Source organism: Globicephala melas, chromosome 5 (assembly GCF_963455315.2).
Source record: "Globicephala melas chromosome 5, mGloMel1.2, whole genome shotgun sequence".
Taxonomy (NCBI): domain Eukaryota; kingdom Metazoa; phylum Chordata; class Mammalia; order Artiodactyla; family Delphinidae; genus Globicephala; species Globicephala melas.
This window is the reverse complement of record NC_083318.1, coordinates 74,492,546-74,514,958: the sequence shown is the minus strand read 5'-3', so window position 1 is coordinate 74,514,958 and position 22,413 is coordinate 74,492,546. Positions and strand designations below refer to the sequence as shown.

Below are 22,413 nucleotides of genomic sequence, written 5' to 3'. Positions count from 1 at the left end.
AAGCAGGGTAAGGAGATATGACTTAGAAAAGGTGAAGGACTACGTTCTATTGACAGACTGGAGGTCCCAATGGGGTGGAAAGACTTGGAGTTGCTGTACTAGAACAATAAGCTGGGAAGACAGGAGCTGGTAATCAGAGAAGCAAAATATTCTCTCTACTTGGGGCCAGCATCCTAGCATCTGGACAGACATTCTACTGTTTGAGGGTCACTTACCTGTTAACCACGAGACTCCTCTTTTAGTGTGTGGAAGCAGAGATGTTTTGCATAGAGTGCTTACTTCCCCTTCTCCTAGTTTAATTCTTATGGTCTTTCTCAATGAGATGATTCCATGAAATCAAGTTTTGTTTTCTTCAAGAGTGAACAGAATCTGCAGACAGACAGGCAGCACGATGAGCAGGGTCTCTCTGGAAGGTTGTGCAGTCTGCGCACTGCACAAAGGACCGCAAGCTAAAGGGTGAGTGGGCTGAGATCCAGCTCAAGCTCCGCTCACTGAGCTGCAGTCCTATCACCAGCTGCCTTTTGTGTCCACAAAGGTTCATGCCCTGCTCTTGTGGGGATGTTCTAGAGTAACGACTTACCTAATTCACAGAAAGACGCTATGTAGACCAAGGAGCCCTGACAAAAAATGCACATGTGCTATGAGGCTTTTACCCAGAGGGCTAGGCTCAGGAGGCAGATATGTCTTTCTGTAGAGAAATCTCTTGTGTTCTTTTGTCCTCTAAGCATTTCAAGTGTTCAGAGTCTTTTTGAAGGAAGAGACCTGATATTATGTGCATAGAGTAGCTCTCTGTTTCCCCCAAACCAATACATGGCTTTCTAGATCATTGGTATTTGAGAAAAAGGATGAAGTATGCATCACGTGAATTACTTAGGGATCACTGCCACCTCCACTGTTTCTTGTCCATTTATCAGAAAAATCTTAGACTAATGTAAGACACTGATAAAAATCAGCTGAATATTTTTTTTTCTGATAAGCAATGTAAGCGAGTGGGCAGAAATTGCTTAGATAGGTGTAAAAAATTTCTACTTGCTCATTTACTATTTTAAGACCTTTAATACAACAGTTCATTTTGAGATATGTTACTTATCAATGGTCTTTGAATTTTCAGGTAACTTCAGTTATGCAAATGTTTACAGTCTCCTTAAACTATCCATTAAGCTTCATATAAAAGTACCGGCAAAGGCTTTTTTTTGGGATAGGAATTCTAGCAATAACCACTCATTGAATTAAAAACACAATACAGAACAAAGCTTTGTGGAGACAAAATAATCCATGCTACTGAAAGCAAATGTTAGTATAGAGGATGAGCTACAACTTGGAGACTTAAAAACAAAGGTTATTTTCATTACACTTTTCTATTCAGTAGCTAATCCAGGGAATGCTGTCATGAGGTAGTTCAGTAACATTTTCCCGAACTTAATAGTAACAGAGAATTAAAGAGTAAAGCTATTCAACTAAGCCAATAGGAAAATCAAGAATCTCCAGCCCCAAGCTATTTCTGGATTATCCATGTGAAGAATCTGCAGACTCTCTCTGGTGTTCTCCCTTTAGGCACATGGACTATTTTTACCAGCACAAATAGCAACGTTGACTGTGATCTTGCAAGCACAATTCTCAATTATTCTCCACGGCTGAGCTTTCGCCGAAGACCACACAACTTTGTTCGGAGCCTCTTTGAGGACATCACTACTTCCTTTTCTGTCTTCACCTAGAAATGCAATGTTTGGGCAAGGAAGGGGGAGGGAGAGTAGAAGACAGGAGAAGCATGAGAAGGATGGCAAGAACATGGGGAGCACAGAGCTGACTGGGAACCCTCTCTCAGGGCCCGACAGGCTTCTTCACAGGGAATGCTCATTATTTTACTTAAAAGTACAATGAAATTCCAGAATAGCAGACAAATTCCTAGTCTAACCTAGTATAAAACCGTATGCTAAAGCAAAATACATTTTTCTGCCCAAATAATATTCTAAAATTATTTATGCCATTTGTGTGGCAATTAAGGCCAAAATGCAATATGCTTTACATTTCTGGTGTAGAAAGTTTTGTTCCTGAGTCCCGGTCCTGAGGATGGCAAATCTAAATGATAAATGAAATGACTATGTCATTTATTAGATGGAATAGCTGATGGAAATGGTATTTGATTATTGGGGAGAAAATGTTACTTCAGAAATCTAAGCACTTTAGAAAATGTGCTGATGTACATATATTGAAAGTTGGGTTAAAAAGAATCTGTTTACCAGCTTCGGTTTACTACTCCAGAGATGCAGGTTGGGAGGATATTCTTAGACTGTGCCTTCCATGCATGTCTGGTTAATAATGAGGTGCTTTCCCCCATAGCATGGCACATCTTAGTGCAAAACTTTAGTACCTAGTAGACTACAAGAAGATATCTGTATAAAAGAAATAAAGTTAATACCTCAGCCAGTAAGCCAGTAAATCTTATGCTGCACGAATGTGCAGTTTTTTACTGCATTGCTCAGGCTATAGTATTATTTTCTACTTTCACATCATGCAGTTATATCCACTTGATTTAATCATGGATATTTTCTTTAACATAAGCTATCTTAAGTGCAAATTTCATTTTTAAATATCTTCAGATTCATTCTATTAGTTAAAATACACTCAGGCAGACATTAATCCAATTTGAATAACTACATATGAATGAGGCTACAGCACTATCCAATACCGGGAGCAAGTCAGTTCCATTCATGAGGGCTTTTTATGCATAAATAAAAAAATATTTTATTTCAGATGCTTATACTTTTAAGGTACTCCCTAGAAAGGGATGTCAAAAAAATATTAAATAAAAGAGGTTTCAAACTTTGTTAGGCTATGATTTGAGGGGGAAATGACTATTGATGGTTACATAGCTGGAAATCTTTGTGGTAATAAGTATAAGCTAACTTCAATCAACTCACTTTTCCCAGAATCCATTGGTGTGAAATTATACATTGTTGTTATTTTCAAAGGCTATTCAGCTTTGACTGATATGCAACAAGCAGTTACTGAGCATCTGCTATATTGCTTATTGTGTAGTCTAGTTAATTTGTCTGTAGCAAAAACAAAGCCACAGATGACCTTATCTCTTCCACTGTGTGTGTGTTTGTTTGAAGCTGTTTGTATATTCTTGATTAGTCTGTTTTTGAAGCAGCTTGGAAAAGTCTCATCTACTTTTTAGCATTTGGTTGCTTTTATAAAGCGTCTTAGAAAGCAGACATAGCACTCCCAGGTCTGCCAGAAGTATTTCTTCTCTGAAGACTCAATTTCTTCCATTGTTTAAAAAAATTTTATTTATTTTGCCACGCTGAGCAGCAAGTGAGATCTTAGTTCCCCAACCAGGGATCGAACCCATGCCCCCTGCAGTGGAAGTGCGGAGCCTTAACCATTGGACTGCCAAGGAAGTCCCAAGACTCATTTTCTTGAGTGGTATTGCTTTGCTCATGCACTGAAGACTTCTGGTAACAGAAATGGACCAGAGAGTTTTAAACAGTTCTACAGAAATTGTACTTTGGTCTCTAGACTTTGTTGTCCTTGGGAATTGGAACTGTCACCTGGTGTGCATTCCTCATAACTGAGATTATCTTAAAACAGAAATGGTAGGAAAGCTTTCCTGTGCTTCGGGTAGGAGACGAATTTGCTTTTGTAGAATTTGTGGCTGAGGAAAGCTGACAGGGCCTGGCTGAAGAAGACATATGTTACCACGAGCCACCAAGTTAAGTTGTGGAAACCAAAGGTGACAGCCATGGAAATGTAGATCATCAGCTCTGCCAGGTAGTTAGGGGAAGAAACGTATTCAAACCAGTCTCCAAAAGGGATTCGGTGGTTACAGTGAATGACCACTCCTGAAATGGAAAAAGAAGATACCCTGAACATTTGAAGTTGCCAAAACGAAGTTTTACCACTTCACCCTCCAAATAATTTATAAAACTCATTTAGAAAAAGGTGTCACAGACCTGTACAAACCACCATCCTGTCACACCTCCATTGTCATTCTACTACATATTAAAAAGTCACATGCTGAGGTTATACTAACAACTGTAAATACATTTCTCCAACAATCCTCCAAGCTATTAAGAACTCAGACACCAGAGTCAGACTGCATGAGTTCAAATCCTAGCTCTGCCACTTACAAGCTGTATAACTTTAGATAAGTTGCTTAACCTCTCTGTGCCTCTCTTTCCTCATCTATAAAATGAGGATAAGACTGTACCCGCCTAAAGCGAGTTCTGTGAAGTTACATATAAAGCACTCAGAACAGGGCCAGCACAAAATAAGCACTTGATAAACGCTGAATAGTACTATTCCATTTTTAATATTTCAAAAAGTCTAATAAAAACTGTAACTGTGATAAGTCAACACAAGTTAACTAAAGAGTCAAGGTTTTTTTGCTTTAGCTGGAATGATACTAACTTGGCACAGTAATACTAGGGCTCACATGCTGGTTAGACACATATATGCAGTGTAGGCCCCAAAATGTGGACACAGAATAGAGTTGCAGAATGTCAGGGCTAGATGGTGTCAGGGAGGTCTTTCAGTAAAATGCTCTCATTTTACAGATGGGAAGATCAAGACCCAGAGAGTCTTGTCAAAAATGAGCATTGGAGGGCTTCCCTGGTAGTGCAATGGTTGAGAGTCCGCCTGCCGATGCAGGGGACGCGGGTTCATGCCCCGGTCCGGGAAGATCCCACATGCCGCGGAGCGGCCGGGCCCGTGAGCCATGGCCGCTGAGCCTGCGCGGAGCCTGTGCTCCGCAATGGGAGAGGCCCGCGTACCGCAAGAAAAAAAAAAAAAAAAAGAGCATTTGATAGATTAGTCAACTAATTAGGGCAGGAAAGAAAAGAGAGAAGTAATATGCACACCTAACTTCTGAGGGCTAAAATCCACATGCAGTGGTTCTAAAAGATATCTCACCTGCTTTATTTTTCCTGAGATTTCCGAGAATGACATGACACTTATACTGATGGACAGATGACCAGATGAACATCATCATTCCGAGGATATGGAACCACCGAGCTTGCATCAAGAGATTTTTCCCTATCACGTAGACTACAGAAATAAGAATTATCTTATTAGCCAACTCTGCAAAATTTCAGAGGCTCAGAGCATTAAAAAAATCATATAATCAGTAGAACACCATTACCTACTTATTCTGTTCTTCACGACTGGAAAATCATCCTGTTATAATTTCCCAAGTACAGAGGGGAGAACAGCATCCCTGTGGATGAGGGAGGTGTGCTCCTCAGCCAGGGGCAGCTTCAGGGGCCCCTGGCAGAGAATTCCATATCAACACATTCTCTTGCTCCTTCTTCAAGTGCTTCAAGCACAGGGGTCAGCTCTGTCTCCCACTCTTGTGATGCACTCTTGTGTGGTGAGACTACTTAGCATTTTTATTTCTAAGCCTGGTTTTATGTCCTCTTTCTTACAGTCCGTCAGAAAAACACTTCCTAAAGGATCTCATCCCGAGCCATTTCTAAGGAAACCTTTAACGCTGACTTGACTGGCTCTGGCCAGTGAAGAAAATCACTGGAAGTAAAGGCTAACAGTGGAACTTCTCAAAAAGAGGAGAAATGGAAACTGCAAGATAAAGACCAAAACAGTATCCCTTTCTGATTAGAGAGAATCTAGTCAGAGAGATTTCGTTTCAGGAGTAGAAACACTCAAAAGTTTCATCTTCTTTCTTCTCCAGCTACCAAGAAGACGTGAAGAATGCAGGTTTTCTAAGGACTGGCATTAGAAAAACAAATTAAGGACTCCCCTATGTTCAGCAGGAAGCAGTGAGGCTAGTCAGGGATTTGACTGAAAAAACAAAGCTGTCCATTGACAACGGGGAAGAGCCGGAGGCTCTGCAGCCAAGAGGGAGCCCCTACAAAGTTGATTCAGGTAGGAGAACCAAGGGTCAAGCTATTCCATATGGGTACCTGGAGGCAGGACTCAGCTGATGACAGCTAATGACTAATGACAGTCCACCAAAATCTAATTGTGTTAATTTCTTTTAAAAACTTGCTTTCTCTAAACAATCTACCATAGTCTCTTAATGTTGACTAAGTTTAGCCATTTAACTAAATAGTTATATTTTTATAAGTTAAAAATAAGCAGAATATGAAAAATAGTTTTAAATCAGAGGGCTATAAGAGCAAGTCACCACAGGATTAAAAGTTGAAGCTAGTGTCTGAGAGTTCATGTTACAGCCAAGTCACCTACTCTAAAGGCAGAGAAATTACCTATGAGAGAAAAAAAATTTTAAGAGGAAGTTTTGATACAGGAAAGGGGAGGCAGGAGGAAGGCTATTTACTGAGAGTCTAATCTGTGTAGTATTTAGTTATTCATTTATTCATTCGTTCCTTATTGAGTGTCTACTGAGTGTGGCATCTCTCACAAGGGATAAAGCAGTGGGTAAGTCAGGTGAGGTCCCAGTCCTCATGAACTCACACTCTAGTAGCAAGAGATGAAACAAGTAAAAAAATCAATGACCAAGATAATTTAAGGTACAGATGGTACTCTGAAGAAAAAACAACAGAACAATGTAATGGAGAGTGACTGGGGGTGGACCCTCTAGACTCTGAAGGCAAGGAGATGTGAAGATATGGGTAGTTTACAGATACACTTTCTTTCCACTTTCACAAGAACCCTCTGAAATCAGTATATGTCCCTAATTCCAGATGAAGGTTCTGAGGCTCTGAGATGTTAATAAGCCAGAATTCAGACTCAGGCCCATCTGACGCCCAAGCCCCTGTCATTTCTATCAGACTCTGCAGCTGGCAAATGCCCCAGTGTTCTCTTCCAATGAATTCCTGAAACCAGTCCTCCCCATACTGTCCCAGATGATCTCTTGAAGGACAGGTAAGTGAAACACAAGTTTCAGAAAACTTCAGAAAGGAGTGTCTACAAGCTATTTTGTGGGTGTCTCAGCAGCCTTTCCTTGACTTCTCATACAGGAAGGAAGGTGGAAGTTGGGGTCCAGCCAGCAGAGGAAACTCCAGGAGAGATATGTAATGCTAACAGACTGCAAACTAGTGGGTTACCAAAGTGCTTTGGAAAGCTCCTTTGGGTAAAAACCTCGGACTGTTCTCCAGGAATGACGGCTCAAACCATGACATGGGAGGCACAAGGATGCCACAGCCAAAAGCTCAGGGAGGAAAAACTGACTTACGTTCAGAGAAATTAGATGGAGAGATGCTAACTGAGTGGCTGGAGCCAATAAACAACTCAGGAATTGAGAAAGAGCGTCAATAAGTCATACTTTAAAATCGTTCCTTGCGCCATGGAGGCCACGGGCTGTCCTACAGCAACAGAGAGAGAGGCCAATCAAGGGGCACTTGACACTGAAATCAAACCTGAGGAGAGAGCTCACTCACTGAGTACTGGAAATATCCAGACCATGGGCTCAATTTACAAGGAGGGATAGAGCAGCTTTAGGAAACAGGGAGACTTGGGCTTAGAGAAAACAGCTGTGAAGGACCTACCCTAGAGCGTGTGGGTTGACGGATACCAAGGATGCGAGATGAAGTTAAGCTCAGCACTAGAAAACTCATTTCCATCACCCAAAATGACTTGAATTCTTTATGATAAGCATGCACTGTTTTTACAAAAACCATGGTCAGATATGTCAGATATCCAATCCTCCCTCTCCCCCATCCCCCAAATCACATTTCATTTCCTCCTCATAAACAAGGTCATGATTTTGCTTCCCTCTTCCTGGCTAGTGAGAGCTCAGAAGTGTTAAGGCACAATTTTGATTTACCACAGTGCTCTTTTGTCCTCTCCGCTCAGGCTGCCTCACTTGAAATAAGCTTTGTTACAACGGGAACAATCACAAGAACGAGATGGCAACAAAATGGCTCCCTACCTCCTCTTCAAATCCCAACTATTCACCATGAGCTCAGGCCACCCTTTCCTCCTCTGGTATTCCATGATTTCACCCTGCACAACAACTTTCCCTTCCCCACCCTCATCCCTCACTCCTCCACCCCTGGATGATGAGGCTTTGGTGAGGCAGCTTGGCTTGCTGACCCTTTCTCCTGTTCCAGTGTGTTCCCCTGCTTCCTGTTCTACTCTTGACCACACTGCCTCTTCCTTTCCAGACTAACTCCACAGAAGTTCACTGACTTCAATCCCACTGATGGAAACCCCACATCCCACTTCTTCATCCCTAAACCAGGCCTCCTGAAGACTTTGCACTTTATTCTCTTTACTGAAGGCATTGCTGCTTACATTGGTGTCTCTCAGGTTTTAGCAGTTATGGTTGTGATGTGCATCTGCTAGGCACCCTTGGGCATGCTGACTTTTTAAAGCTACAATTAGAGCCCAAACTCCTCAAATGCGAAGTGAACTCCTACTTTCTAACTTCCATAATGCTTGGTGGAATGCTTCACCCGGAGTCCCTCATATACCCAGTGACTCAGCTGACAGACCCCAGCAACCACTCACCATTCCTGCCGTCCATTGGCACTTGGCTCAACACAGTTAGGCCAACAAGGACATAGTAGACAAGTCCAAAACAGTACTGCACGACGTGAATCATGGCATTGGAGAAGACACTGACATAGAAGCACTCGAAGAGTCTTCGTAGGCTGTGTAGCCACAGAAACACTAGCACTAAGAACGCAGACAGCACGAGCTCACCCCCTACAATTCAGAATGGAACACACTCAGCATCTCTCTCTCCAGGACTAATCCAAAGTTATGATTTCCCCTACTGTTAAACAGGGTATTAAACAAGATCAGAGCTTGGAAGGGGCCCTAGATATCATCCAGCCTAACACCTCCTTTGTTTGGCAATGAGGGAGTGAGCCAAGTGCAGTCAAGGCATTTGGCTCAAGGTTACACAGTAAGCTGGTGACAGAGCTGAGACAGACTCGGGTCTCCTGACTCTACGCTGTGATGTGAAAGCCTTCTGGGTTACATGGCTGTGAAGGGATCCATGCTCTCAGAACCCAAACTCCATGGTCTCTGGTCCCTGGCACTAATCCCCATCTGAAGATAGTCAGGAAGAGTTCCTGGATGACCTCTGAGCAAGGACTCCTGGTGGGATCCCTGAGGTCAGTGGGGAGAAGAGACACAGGCATATACAGAAGCAGAAAGGGGGATGGGAACAGAGACAGGAAGAGTTATGCATTTCTTTCTGTATTAAAAAAAAAAAAAGAAATTATACTTTTGGGGGACTGTGAGACTTGAGATCTATCTTCCTATCTGCCTCTCAGCCCTCTGCCTCAAGAGAAGTCAGAAGAAATTCTGGTTTTTAAAATGACATAAAATCTAGATGTTTTTTAAAAATGTTATCACACACATCATAAAAATACAATAAGGACACAGCCTAATGAATTTTTGCAAAGTACACCAGCCCATCCCACCCATACGACCAGCCCCTACATCAAGAAACAGAACACAACCAGCACCTCGTGCTCCCCTCCAGGCACTGCCCGTCCCCGCACCCTCCCACGGGTACGCTCTATGGAGACTTCTATCACACAGATTGGCTTTGCCTGCTTTTCTCATTTAAATATAGTGAAACCTAGTTCTAACTCTTCAGGAATAGGATAAAACAAACAACCAAATACAACTCCTCACAACCACCCTTCAAATATCAGAACCCAGCCAGCCCCCCAGTAAGCAAATGAAGAGGTAAAGTTTTAATGGGTGAAGTGGGATTCACCGAGGTATCTTCCCCTCCCAAGTAGGATCTGCATAGGTTTTTCTTTCCGTCATCTTTTGCAACAAGTTCCTCTGGTTATACAGAAAAGGACTGTTCCTAGGAAGCCAGCGGTTTGGCTGCTGGAACAAAGGACAGAGATAGCACCAGAACAATTTGTTTCTAATTCTGCCCCTCTCCTGATGCCTGATATTAATTGAGGCCACTTTATGGTTTTCACCTTCAATTCCTTACCTTTTAAATTGTTCTGTGTATCCTTTATTCAAGGCACAGTGAGGCAAATTTAAATGCTATTTTGTAATCATCTGATCAAACTATTTACAGTCAATTTTTTTTATACAACCAAAGCCTCACAGCATAACAAACATTTTTAACCTGTGATCAAAAAGTAATTTTCTATCAAATTTCTGGAGTCCAGAGGCATGATTGTGGTTGGAACTATATATATGATAAATGTTTCAAGGCAAACCTGAGGGATCCTAAAGTACTAAAAATATCAGAGGGAGAACAGCCAGTCCTGTTCAGCACAGCACTTGCTGGGAAATCAGGGATGAAGAGCTGACTCTCAGCTCTGCCATGATCTCAGTGAAGGACTTGGGGCCTTCCCCTTGGCCATCTGGCTGTGATCCACGCGGAACCCTTTCTGCCCCACCCTTCACTTCCCAGCCCTGCCAAGAAGCTGAGAGTGGCTATGAAATACCGAGAACACCTCCCTGCAGGCAGGAGAGACAGGAACAGGATACAACGGTTGGTATTAGCCAGAGGAGTTGTTACCTCGGAATTGCGCAGCCCCAAGAATTCTGAGTAAATGATGAAGCCAGTTTGGAAAAGGTGCTCCCACAAACAGAGACTGAGTAAGGCTCCAAAGCAGGAAGCCATTCCACAGCACTGAGATGATATAGAAGTGAGAAAAATACCTGTGGAGGGAAAACAAGTTAGGTAATAATCAGAGTGGATCCACTTTAAGCCTTTATACAGGAAGACTATTTTTAGTTTCCCTATCCTCTTTCCTCCATTCCGCAAGTATAGCTTTGCTTTTTTAATAGAACCTGAATCCTACAGATGTTCAGATTTTTGAAATTTCCTTTCAAATGATGGGACTGGTTAACTAATAAGAAAAAGAGGCTTCCTAAAGTCAACAAGAACAAGAATGACCTTGTTAAACTTAGATGTAGGGTTAATTAGCTCTCTCTTATCTTCAGGTAACAGGATTGGGCTCAAACTCAAAAATAGGGGCCCAAGGGCCTGGCAGAGACAGCCTAGATTGTGCTAACACTAGCCAAATCTGTGGAAGATTTCTAAATCTCGAGTGGTATTGCTGCAATAGCCGTACAACTGTTACACAAGATTTGCACAATCACAGGTTCTCAGGGTTGCAAGAAACCTTAAAGGTCTTCTGATTCAGTGTTTTCTTAAATTGTGTTGATCTAAATTACTTTTATAATAACATGACAAATATTAACTCATAAAACTAGCTATCAACTCCTGATGGGTACCGCTCTCATACAAATACAATACATATTTTGCAATCATGACAGTAACGAATGAAATAAATAAAACCACAAAACCAATAAAAGTTGAAATTAGTAATTAGCAATGTCAATTTAACATGAAAGATTATGCTGGTTTGCTGCAAAGGAATCACCTAATATGGCACCAGGGCCTAACATGCTTTTTTGAGGTCTCTTTACCTATACCTCTACTATTTTTCTCTAATCAAATCAATGCAAAATCTTTCTGACACTGCAGGGTGCCTGGAGGTCACCTGGCCTTCCCTGGTCTTCAATGCATCACATCTATATTAAGCCCTCCTTCTTGTCTCATTTATCTGTGATGCAGTAAGACAGCCTGGAGTCAATAGGACTACACATAGATTCAGGGACTCCTCTTCCAGTTGATTCAGAGTATGCTTGTATGTACCAGACCTCACAGTCCCCCAGACTATGCCCACAACCCGTCTGACAAACACTGATCTAAGCTGACCATTCCATAGCAACCCACTTATTCTCCCCACTACTGTTACAAATTCTATCACCAGATCTGTCCTCTCTGAGATGTCCTGTTATTCTGGATTCAGATCTTCTCTAGGCTCAAGAGCTTAGTTTCCTGCAAAGTTCATGCATGAGTGTCAAGTCCACCCCCTCGTCCCCACCCCTGGGCCCCTGGCCTTTGGTTGCCTCCCAGGGTCTTCCGTAAGACACACTTCCTAGAACTGAGCCCAGGTCTGGTCTGAGCCAGCAGAGCAGAATGGCAGCTGCAAGGTGCTCTGCAGGCTCCCATGGAAAGGGGAGGGGCCCGCTTCTGAGGAGCAACTTTCAGCCGCTTTACCTACTTCATGTTTTCAAAACAATTTACTGAGCACTTAGAACATGCTAGGTGATGTTCTTGGAGCTGGAGACGCAGCAGGGAGCAAACTGAGCAGGTGGCTGCCGTGATGAAGTTTATCTTTCGGCAGACAGTCAGCAAATGAACCTGTAGACATCTAGCCCAGTGCTGGGTGAGGGAACAGAGACGGTGCAGAGGGGAGGCCATTCTGGGTGAGTGGTCAAGGATGGCCTCTCTGGAAGTGACACTTGGCTAGAATGAATAACCTTTGTGAATTTCTGAGCAAAGAATGTTCTAGGGAGAGGAAACAACCACCACGAAGGCCCTGAGGCACAACAAAGGACACATGTGTGGAGGGTGCTAGGGCATGAAAAGCAAGGGCAGACCCTACAGGGCCCTGTAAGGACACTGGCTTTTTTTTTTTTTTCTTTTTTTTTTTGCGGTACGCAGGCCTCTCACTGTTGTGGCCTCTCCCGTTGCAGAGCACAGGCTCCGGACGCGCAGGCTCAGCGGCTATGGTCCACGGGCCCAGCTGCTCTGAGGCATGTGGGATCTTCCCGGACCGTGTCCCCTGCATCAGCAGGCGGACTCTCAACCACTGTGCCACCAGGGAAGCCCAGGACACTGGCTTTTAAGTGGGATGGGAAGGCATCTGAACACAGCAACCTGAAGTAATACTTTATGTTTTAAAAATCCTTCTGGCTGATGGAAAAGTTCTGGAGATGATGACAGTGGTGATGGCTGCAAAACAATGTGAATGTACTTAAAGCCAATGAGCTGTACACGCAAAAAGGGTTAAAGTGGAAAATGGTATGTCATGTATATTATATCACAATCAAAAGAAAAAAAAGAGAGAGCATTGTTCATTCATTTTGGTCTTTTTTAAGTTAAAAAAAATCCCCCTGGTAAGGAAAGAGAATCGTCCAGTTGTGGGGAGACCAGTTAAAGAGTATTTCATTTCATCTTCCCAACAATCCTGTCAAGTTTGCATTATATTTACATGTGGCAGCTGAGAAAACTAAGGCTCAGAAGGTTAAGTTACTTATCCAAGGTCATGCAGTAAGTGGCAGTGTTGGCTCCACACTCAGCCCTGATGACTCTGAAGTTAAAATCACATGGCTGTGCTCCTATTCATGTGATCTAGACTTGCCGGAACCTGCTTTTCCAGCCCTATGTTACATGTACCAATTTATACCAAACCATAAGTCAACCAAATTACTCAAGAATGTTTGATATAAGATGCTAAGCCACATTTTGCTGTGCCCTACTTGTACCATGGGGTTTTGATTCACAGGCAGATTGTTTTCCTTATTCCTACATTTTGCACATTCTATCTCTTGTTTTGCTTGCCTTATTTCCTGCTACAGGAAACGTGTCCTACTCTTAATTCGTGGTTACATCTGTTTTTTGAAAAGACCCAGCTCTAGCCTCAAAAGCAGATCTGAAAACTCTCCTTCCTTCTCTTCTAGACGCTCTCCCTCTTTTCCCCCCTTGGCACTTTGCTTAACTGAAGTGAACCCCTGGGAGCAGGGATATGGGGACCCTTATGGTAGCTCAGGGCTGGGCACCGAGCAAGCACTCCTCTGACTTAACAAACATTTTGGTGCTTAGTATAAGCCAGGGACTGCTCTAGGCTCTGGGGATACAGCAATGAACACAAAAGACAACAGTTCCTGCCCTCATGGAGCTTATACTCACAGTTACACACAGAAGTAAAATTTACACCATGTCAGTAGGTGATAATTGCTAACAAGAAAACTAAAGCTGGGAAGAGACGAAGAAGTGCTGGGGATGGTAGTATTATACTTTTAAACAGGGTGGGTAGGGCAGGCCTCGTTGAGAAGGTTATACCTGAGCAGAATTATAGGAAGTGAGGGCATAAACCATCTGGCTATTTGGGGGAAGAGCTTTCCAGGTAGAGGAAAGGCCTCTACAGGGCGAAGGCCCTGAGGGGACAGAAAACAAGCAGAGAGACCCAGAAAACTGGATTGGAGCCACACGAGGGGCAAACGATAGGATCTCAGTGAGGTGGTGGGGACAAGACTGTACAGGGTCTTGGGCTCTTCCTGGGAGTGAGCTGGAAGCCACTAGATGGTTCTGGGACAGGAGATATCTGATCTAACACTACTTGCTGATTGCAAGAACTGATCCCAGGACCAGTTAGGGGAGTCATAGGTTTAATTAAGGAAGGAAACCAACGGTTCCTGAGTTCTGACGAGGTGCCTGGCCCTGTGCCACGTGCTTTAACATCATAACCACCTGTATGAGGAACAGGTGCTATTATGCTAACACTCCAGTCCATACCACCACCTCTTGCCTGGAGCACCCTTAACGGCCTCTTACCCAGTCTTCTCCACACAATGGCTAGTCATCCTCTCAAACATAAATCACATAATGCCATGCCCCCTTCCCCATCCTAAAGCTGCTTTCCACACACTCAGAATAAAATCTAATCTCCACTATGGTCTGTAAGGCCTGCTGTCTGTCCTGGCCTCCCAAAATAAACTCATCTTCTGCCCTGCCCCTTTCTGATCATCCTTTCTAGTGCTGTCATCGGTAACCCCATCTTGCTCATGATCAAGTAACCAGGCTGGATTTCCTCTGAAGCACTTATTACCATCTGAAATTATTTTGCTTGTTTTACAAGATTTGTTTACATACTTACCATTTTACAAAAACAAAGGCTCCAAGGAACCTAGAATAGCTCCTGGAACCTAGAATAGCTCCTTATAGAGTAAGTACTCTATAAACAATGGTTAAATAAATGAATGAAAGAGAAGGTACCACATCCAAAGTTACTCTGAAAAAGCAGTCAAGTTAATCAACAAACCAATTAAAGCTAAAACCTTTTTTTTTTTTTGATTCATTCAAAACATTGATCGAGGACCTTATTATCATCAGGCATTGAGCCCGAGATATGGTAACAAACAAGACAAATGTAAACATATGGAGTTTACAGTCTAGAGCAGGGATTCCTGACATTTTTCTTCCATCATGCACTCCTTTGGCAGTCTGGTGAAGGCTACATGCCTAAAAGACATAGGGATAAACGAAACCAATTATGCTGAAATATAGGTAACACAACCACTAAGAAACATTTGTAATATATGTGCTTCTTAATTAATGTATTAAATAACAAGATATAGTGGAGGATAATACAGTGTTCTTATAGTGAAAATAATGTTTTGAGGTCTCCTCAATATTTTTAATATAACATTAAAAAACTTGTCACAAAATTGCAGGAATTGCTAATTCTACTGTGGTTTGTTGATTACATTCACCATTAAAGTGCCAAATTTCAGCTAGAGGTTAGTGAAATAAAGATGTAATTTTTTCCAATCCAATTTGCCCCAAATTCTATCCACAGATCCCCTGGACTGCAGGTTAGGACCCCTGAACCCTAGGAGGGAAAGTCTGGATGGTTCTCTTTGTCTCTACAGCTCAATTCAATTGCAATGTTTCTATAACATTTTGAAATATTAGAAACAGAAGTACTTCCATATACACTATGCAAGTCAAGAGCACTGTGACTCACGTTCGAGGTCATGTATTTATTCAGACTTTCTGGGAAATCAAAACTCCAGGAAGGGCTTCCCTGGTGGCACAGTGGTTAAGAATCCACCTGCCAATGCAGGGGACATGGGTTCGAGCCCTGGTTCGGGAAGATTCCACATGCCGTGGAGCAACTAAGCCCATGTGCCACAACTACTGAGCCTGTGCTCTAGAGCCCGCAAGCGACAACTACTGAACCCGCATGCCACAACTACTGAAGCCCGCAGGCCTAGAGACCGTGCTCCGCAACAAGAGAAGCCATCGCAGTGAGAAGCCTGCGCACCTCAACGAAGAGTAGCCACAACTAGAGAAAGCCTGCCCGCAGCAACGAAGACCCAATGCAGCCAAAAATAAATAAATAAAATAAATAAATTATTTTTAAAAATTAAAAAAACACAAAAAACAAAACTGCAGGAACCAAAAGAAAACAAGAAAAGCAACTATCACCTTAATTAAAAAAAAAAAAAACTACCAGGCAGGGGTAATGGAATCAACATTCCATGAATTCAATTAAGGTTTAATTCTTTCCTCTTTAGGAAAAAATAATCCCAAACAAATTCACCTAAGCTCTTGGGTGCAGAAACGTGATATACAGCTGCCTATTTCTAAGTGTAAAAATTACAGGCTTATTTTCACCTTTAAGAGTACTACTGAATTCTGAACAAGGAAAAATATTTAAATATAGCATCTAGACATTTTTGCCTTTCATGACTGGCCTGGGTTTGCTGCACCTTCTCTAGTATGAAAAGGAATTTTAGTTTAAATTTAGAAAAAAGACCAAACAAAACACCATGGAAGGGTCCGTTCTAGAATTCTGGAAGAAGAAAAACACATAAATTATTTCATAATATAGCAGAAGTTACAAGGAGCCCAAAGAGTACCAATTTTGTAGTAAAGAGTAAGGGAAAGGTACAAAATTTGTTTCTTGGCCGTCAAATATAAGGACAGACCGGAGCAGTAACAGGTAGGGTATGGGAGCCAAAGAGGTAAGTGCTGGGAATGATTTGAAATATGCCCTCTACTCCAGAAACAGTAGTACCTTTTCTAAAATTCAGAAAATAAATTGTTAGAACTCACACTCTCAAAAGAATTTTTTTCTTCACCTTGTAACACTAAAAAAAATGACAATCTAGGAATGTTCCTGCTATGAAATAGAAAAGTACTACACTCAAAACCTGATGAAAAATAGGATGACCGGAAACTTTAGCTTACAAAGAGCTTCTAAGAAATAGGAGGTTTAATCACTGTGTGTGAATCGTCTACTTCCCAGAGCCTCATTCCCGTTACATTTCCTCAGAATGACCTAGTGCTCGCTTCTCAGTGTTAATACCTGATGAATATTTCTGCAACAGTCAAAAGTGGGAAGCCAAGTTTATTTAGACTCTTTCTTGTCTGCAGACCTGGGGCACCGCCTATGCGAGGTTTAAGTGAGAACCAAGATGTTTTAATACATCAGAAACCCTATCACATTTCTCCAGATTCCTTCCTAAACGCCAACTTACGCTGTATCTCCAAGAAAAGCCACTGCTATATTCCTACCGTCTAGCAGTGTTTGGCTGACTCTTCCCGGTAATGTTCTGAATTTAAAGAAAAGCAAACAAAAACCGAAACTATAACAAGCCTTACAATTTCTGAAAGAATTCTATTGAAGTCCTAACGATTTAATCTCTCGTTGAACTTAGTTATGAAATCTGCTGAAAGTCAAATGGGGCTTAGGGACCAGGCTTGCCTAAAATGTGCCATCTTGGGGAACATTTCTCCAGGGGCACCTGCCGAGATGCGGGTAAGGAGCGTCAGTGCGATCGAAGGAGGTGGGCGCCAGTTGGTGACCCGCGTCTCACCCTTCATCCTAACTGTTTAGAGTTGGGAAACAAATACGGGACACAGAGGCGCGAAAGGAGGGCCTGCCTTCATTTTTAGTGAGTTCCGGCGACCTCAAGTTAGCTTATGAGCCCCTAGAGTGCAGGAGAGGGGAAACAGGAGAATTTTCGGAAACTTTAATTTACCGCCTGGTGACCGGGCCTAAATTGGGAAGCGCTGCCATTTACCCCGAAGGAAAGGCTACGTGCGGCCAGAAGTTCACGTTCCTGCACCCCGGAAGGTGCGCGCAGCTCAGCACCCTCGGTGTCGACGGACACTCGCGGCGTCGACGGACACTCGCGGCATTCAGCCCCCAGCGCCACGCAGCGGACGCGGGCAGAGCCGGAGGGCGGGCCGGCGTTGCGCCGCGTCGAGGAACCCGCCTGGGCCTCCCGGGCCGGTCCGCGCCGGCCCCGCCAGCCCCGCGCCCACCTCTGCTGCCCCCTGCCGGCTGCTCGAGCGGGGCGCCCCTGGCTCTCCGCGCCTAGGCAGCCAGGACTCGCGCCCGGGCGCGGTTACCTCTTGGGGACATCAAAAGCCCGACAGGCGGCCGGTCGCGACGGCCCCCCTTCCTTGGTTTTTCCATAGCGGATCAGGTCCTGGAAGAGCGCGCAGCCCGGAAGCAGGCCGGACGGCACGAGCTGCAGCAGTAGGGTCAGCAGGAAGGCCGCGGCCAGCGTGAGCCACACGGCACGCAGCGGATTCAGCGCCGAGAGTTCGGCCTCCGCCCAGGGAGACATGGCCGGCGCACCCGGCGTCCCCGCTCCTCGGGCCCTCGCCACCCGTTGGCGTAGAAACAGCCACTCGAGCGCGGCGCGCCGGCCTCAGCCGGGCGGGACGTGGGTGACGCAGCGCAGGGCTGGGTCGCGCTCGGCCCCGCCCAGGACACGCCTCCCGGGAGGAGGCACCGCCCCGCCGCGCGGAATTCTTGGTCTGGGTCTTGCTGGAGCTTGTTGGTCGCTCTATCACTAGTCTGAGTCGGGGTTCCTATATGGAACCCCAGAAATACGACTCAACAGTATGATTTAAAGCAGCGGAACGAACAAGACTACGTCTGCAAGTCTTCACTGCAGCACTGTTTTCATTGGAAAAGTGGAAACAATCCAGAATGTTCCACGTTAAGGTATCTTGCTAAATTATGGTACAATAACATTGGAGTATCATGAATCCATTAACATAATTATGAAGACGGTCGAAACACGGAAAACTGCTTATGATAACTGGAACTGTAGGTTAAGCGAAAAAAAAGACTAAAATATATAGCTATGATTGCGAACAACTATATTAATATGAATGTGTGAATATATGGATGAAGAAGGCGGGACATACAAGAAAATGAATAGTTGTATTAGGATGTTAGGAATGTGTATAATTTAAACGCGTAAAGTAGAAAGTCAAGACAATTGCACGTACAAAAATGAAAGTGGTAAAAATTCTATTTTAAAAACTGCAGTCCTCTCCCTACTAGAGTTCCACTTCTTAGAGGCAAAGTTTTTAACACCATCTGCCGTTTCTGATATTTACTCCGTGTAGTGACTGCTATTTTTATTGACTCATCAATTTTAAACAACATTGATTTTCAGTTAGGACAAATGTAAATTTAACTCTTTTAGGTAATTTTTTTAAAGCCTTGAAAATGTCAGTGCTTAAAATATTGTATGCCTCTTATATGACAGGCATCGTTTTGCACACCAAGGACAGAGAGGCTTACAGGACAATGTCCCTGCCCTTCTGGAGCTTAGGTTCTTGAGGTTGGGTGGCAGGTGAGGGGTAGGAGAGGGGAGTGGCCGCCCTTACCCCAGTGTGATACCCTACATTTGTGTTGAATGAGCCACAGGGAACTGGGTAGGAAGGTTATTGTGGCTTGAACAGTCCTTTGGAATGTTAAATGTGCCAGCTTCTTAAGAGTTTTGGTTCTTTGTTCAAGGACACTTCAGCCTTTACCAGTGACTTGAGAAACACGTGATAAAGGTTAGTCAAATTGACCTTCCAGCTGGGACAATGAGGTCTCTCTGTATGACCTAGGGTTTCATCTGCAGGGGTCACCTCTTCATTGTCTCTTCACTGTTCTTAGGTTAACCCCATAGAAATGCTGCTGGACTTTCTAGAACATCTTTCCAGACAAGCTACCTGGAAGTTCATTGCAGGGATCAAGTTTCCTGAGTGGGAGGTTCTCTTGTAGTTACCTGATCTGGGGAAGGATCACAAAACAATGTGTGTGTGTGTGTGTGTGTGTGTGTGTGTGTAGTGGAAACAGGAAGACTGAAGCTGGAGGGAAAAATTATCCCATGTTTTCTGGCTTGAATTTTAGTTAGAGTTCACAGCTCATATTCAGACAAGCCCCCTGTAGAGGGCAGTGGCTGAACAGGAAGCCACAAGTCAAACCCTACTGTAAGCATTTGTAAATGTTGAAATGCTTACTGGAGTGAGTTATTTCAAAAGTGGAAAACCAGGCTAAAGCCTGTTAGACAGATCATCGCCAAGAAGTATCAATCAGTTTTTGTCTTTCTTCATTTAATTACCTGCACTGTATAATCAGCAAACCTCTGGCTTGGCCTGCAGTAAATGACAATGCCGTTTTTCCAGTTGTTCAGGCCAAACCCCTTGAACTCAGCCTTGATTACTCTCTTGCTAAATACAATCTGTCAGCAAATCCTGTTGGCTCTACCTTCAAAATATGAAACGAAAATTCAATCACCTTTGGAGTCAGTGCTTTCCTGAAGGCCCTAGCTAGCTCAATAAATAGGAGAAAGAAATAACAGGTCTACAGACTACAAAGTAAGAAACGAGCTGTTATTATTTGAAGGTAATATGAAACTCCAAGAGAGTCTGCAGATAACATATTAGAACTAATAGAGTTTGGTAAGGTTGGATACAAAAATCAGTTTCTAAATATTGGTCATTTCTATTTCTGAGCAACAAACAGAAAATAAATGCTTTAAAGATAACATTTTCAGTGGCATAAACTTATGTGTCTAGGAATAAATCTAATAAAAGGTATGTAAATCTTCAAAGAAAATAAAATGTTAACTGGTATTAAAGAAGACATATTTAAAGGGAGAGATATACTAAACTCACAGATCAAAAGACTCAATATAGTTAAAATGAAAATTCTCCCCAAGCTGATTATGGAATAAATGTAGTACCAATCAGACCCCAGCTTTTTATGGAACTTAAGAAGCCGATTCTAAAATTTATATGAAAGTAGGAAGGGCTAAAGATAGCTAAGGTACTCTCAAAAATAAAAAAGAGGACTTGCTTCATGAGATAACAAGACCAATACAGAGACGTAGTAATTATGTCAGTATGGTGTGGAAGCAGGGATAGACGAAGAGACAGTGGAGCATAATGGAGAGTCCAGAAACAGAACCTCCTCCCACTTCCCACACTCCCTTTATATTTCTCCATAGCCTTTGCCATGCCATGCCATGCCATGCGCATTCATTTCTTAATTTAGGAAGCACATTTGTACCTCCTGGTACATAGTGTATGCTCAGTAATTATCTGTGGAATGACTGAATGAATGAACAAACTTACTGAGCCTCCACCATGCATAAGGTTTTATACAGTAAACTATGGGGTGGGGTCCACAGGGCCATGATCATAGGCTCCTTGAACAGCATATCAGAGTGAAAACCTGGGGGCTTTGGAGCAGACACACTTGCATTAGACTGACTGCTCCATTACTTACAATCAGCTATGTAACTTACAGTCACCTCTAAAATAGAAGCACAGGGTGTTGTGCAGGTTGAGTGAAATTATGTATGGAAAGCTTTGTACACAGAATAGGTCCTCAACAGGCGTTAACACCTCTGCATTATCCTCATCTGTACATTGGGCACGATACAATCTTCCTTAAGGAGATCCAATAAGATTCTTCCAGATGAAAACACCGCACGCACCACCTGTCACACAGATGTTCAAAAATGCTAATTTCACATACATTTGAAAAACTAACCACAATGAAGAAGAGAAAAAGGGCTAAATGGGTGGAGGGGTCATTTCTAACTGGCGTGGTCAGTGAAGTCTTCCTGAAGGAAGCTAGATCTTGAAGGATGGTGAGAGTTCCTAATAAACGAAGAGCCAAAAGGGAACGAGAACCTTTTAGACTAAGGAAATGGCATCAACAAGGTCCTGTTTTGGTGGTGGTGGTGCATCAAATCTCAGTGAAAAAAGTTACCTTTGTTCAGCATTTGCAAGCAGATGCAGCGTTGACATCAGCTGCAAGTGTCTCTGATTTGGTGCCACCGCTTCTCTGGCTACATGATTTGGCTTCCCCTGCTGAACAGAAGACCTAGGTGTACAGCACACTATGTCTGCAGTATTTAGTCAGCAGACAGCGACTGAATTTTAAACAAAGGACTTACATGATTAGACCTTTCAGTTCATTCTGGCAGCAGGGTGGAGAATGGATGGGATTAGGCTGGGGGCAAGGGTAGGTGAGATGAAAGGCAGGAGAGCAGGTAGAAGCCTTTGTAAAAGTTTTGTTGTGGCCTAAAGGAAAACTGTGCCCGTGGGGTGTGAGGAGTGAATGCTTCTGAGACATGTGTGGTTTGCTGCTTTTCCTTCCCAGCCTGAATTCATGCTCTATTGGTGCTTTTTTTTCTTTTTTTTAATAAATTTATTTTATTTGTTTATTTTTGGCCGCGTTGGGTCTTCACTGCTGCACGCGGCCCTCTCCAGTTGCGCAGAGCGGGGACTGCTCCTCGCCGTGGTGCGCGGGCCTCTCACCATGGTGGCCTCTTCCATTGCGGAGCCCGGGCTCCAGGCACGCGGGCCTCAGCAGTCGTGGCACGTGAGCTCTAGAGCGCAGGCTCAGCAGCCATGGCTCACGGGCTTGGCTTCTCCGCGGCATGTGGGATCCTCCCGGACCAGGGCTCGAACCCCGTGTCCCCTGCATTGGCAGGCGGATTCTTAACCACTGCACCAGCAGGGAAGCCCCTATTGGTGCTTTTTTTCTACTTCCTATTACACACACACACACACACACACACACACACACACACACACACACACACACACAC

General features: G+C 43.5%; 1 protein-coding gene across 4 annotated transcripts; it reads right to left on the bottom strand.

Annotated features, from left to right (window-relative positions):
- Positions 1–1,036: 1,036 nt before the first annotated feature.
- On the bottom strand, positions 1,037–18,235 carry SRD5A3 (steroid 5 alpha-reductase 3). Of its 4 annotated transcripts, none has more exons than XR_009564019.1 (6): positions 17,909–18,235; positions 10,427–10,569; positions 8,431–8,628; positions 4,915–5,049; positions 2,241–3,845; positions 1,037–1,711 (listed from the first exon to the last, which is right to left on the bottom strand). XR_009564019.1 is itself a non-coding variant. In XM_070045576.1 (6 exons), exons 1-5 carry the CDS (start codon positions 18,127–18,129, stop codon positions 3,586–3,588), a joined length of 957 nt encoding a protein of 318 aa, XP_069901677.1. In that variant the 5' UTR covers positions 18,130–18,235; the 3' UTR covers positions 1,037–1,711; positions 3,555–3,585. The 4 variants fall into 4 exon arrangements, 2 of the variants coding, with proteins under 2 accessions (XP_069901677.1, XP_030736430.1); XR_009564020.1 differs by having other exon boundaries at positions 2,922–3,845; XM_070045576.1 differs by having other exon boundaries at positions 3,555–3,845.
- Between the last annotated feature and the right edge of the window lie 4,178 nt (positions 18,236–22,413).

Bases quoted from the DNA above. Each gene is read 5' to 3' on its own strand.
- SRD5A3 (XM_030880570.2), bottom strand. From the start codon at position 18,129: ATGTCTCCCTGGGCGGAGGCCGAACTCTCGGCGCTGAATCCGCTGCGT. The intron at 8,629-10,426 runs GTAACAACTCCT...TCTGAATTGTAG, and splicing joins TGGGGCTGCGCAATTCCGAG to GGGGTGAGCTCGTGCTGTCT. The intron at 3,846-4,914 runs GTGAGATATCTT...TTTCCATTTCAG, and splicing joins TCTCAGGAAAAATAAAGCAG to GAGTGGTCATTCACTGTAAC.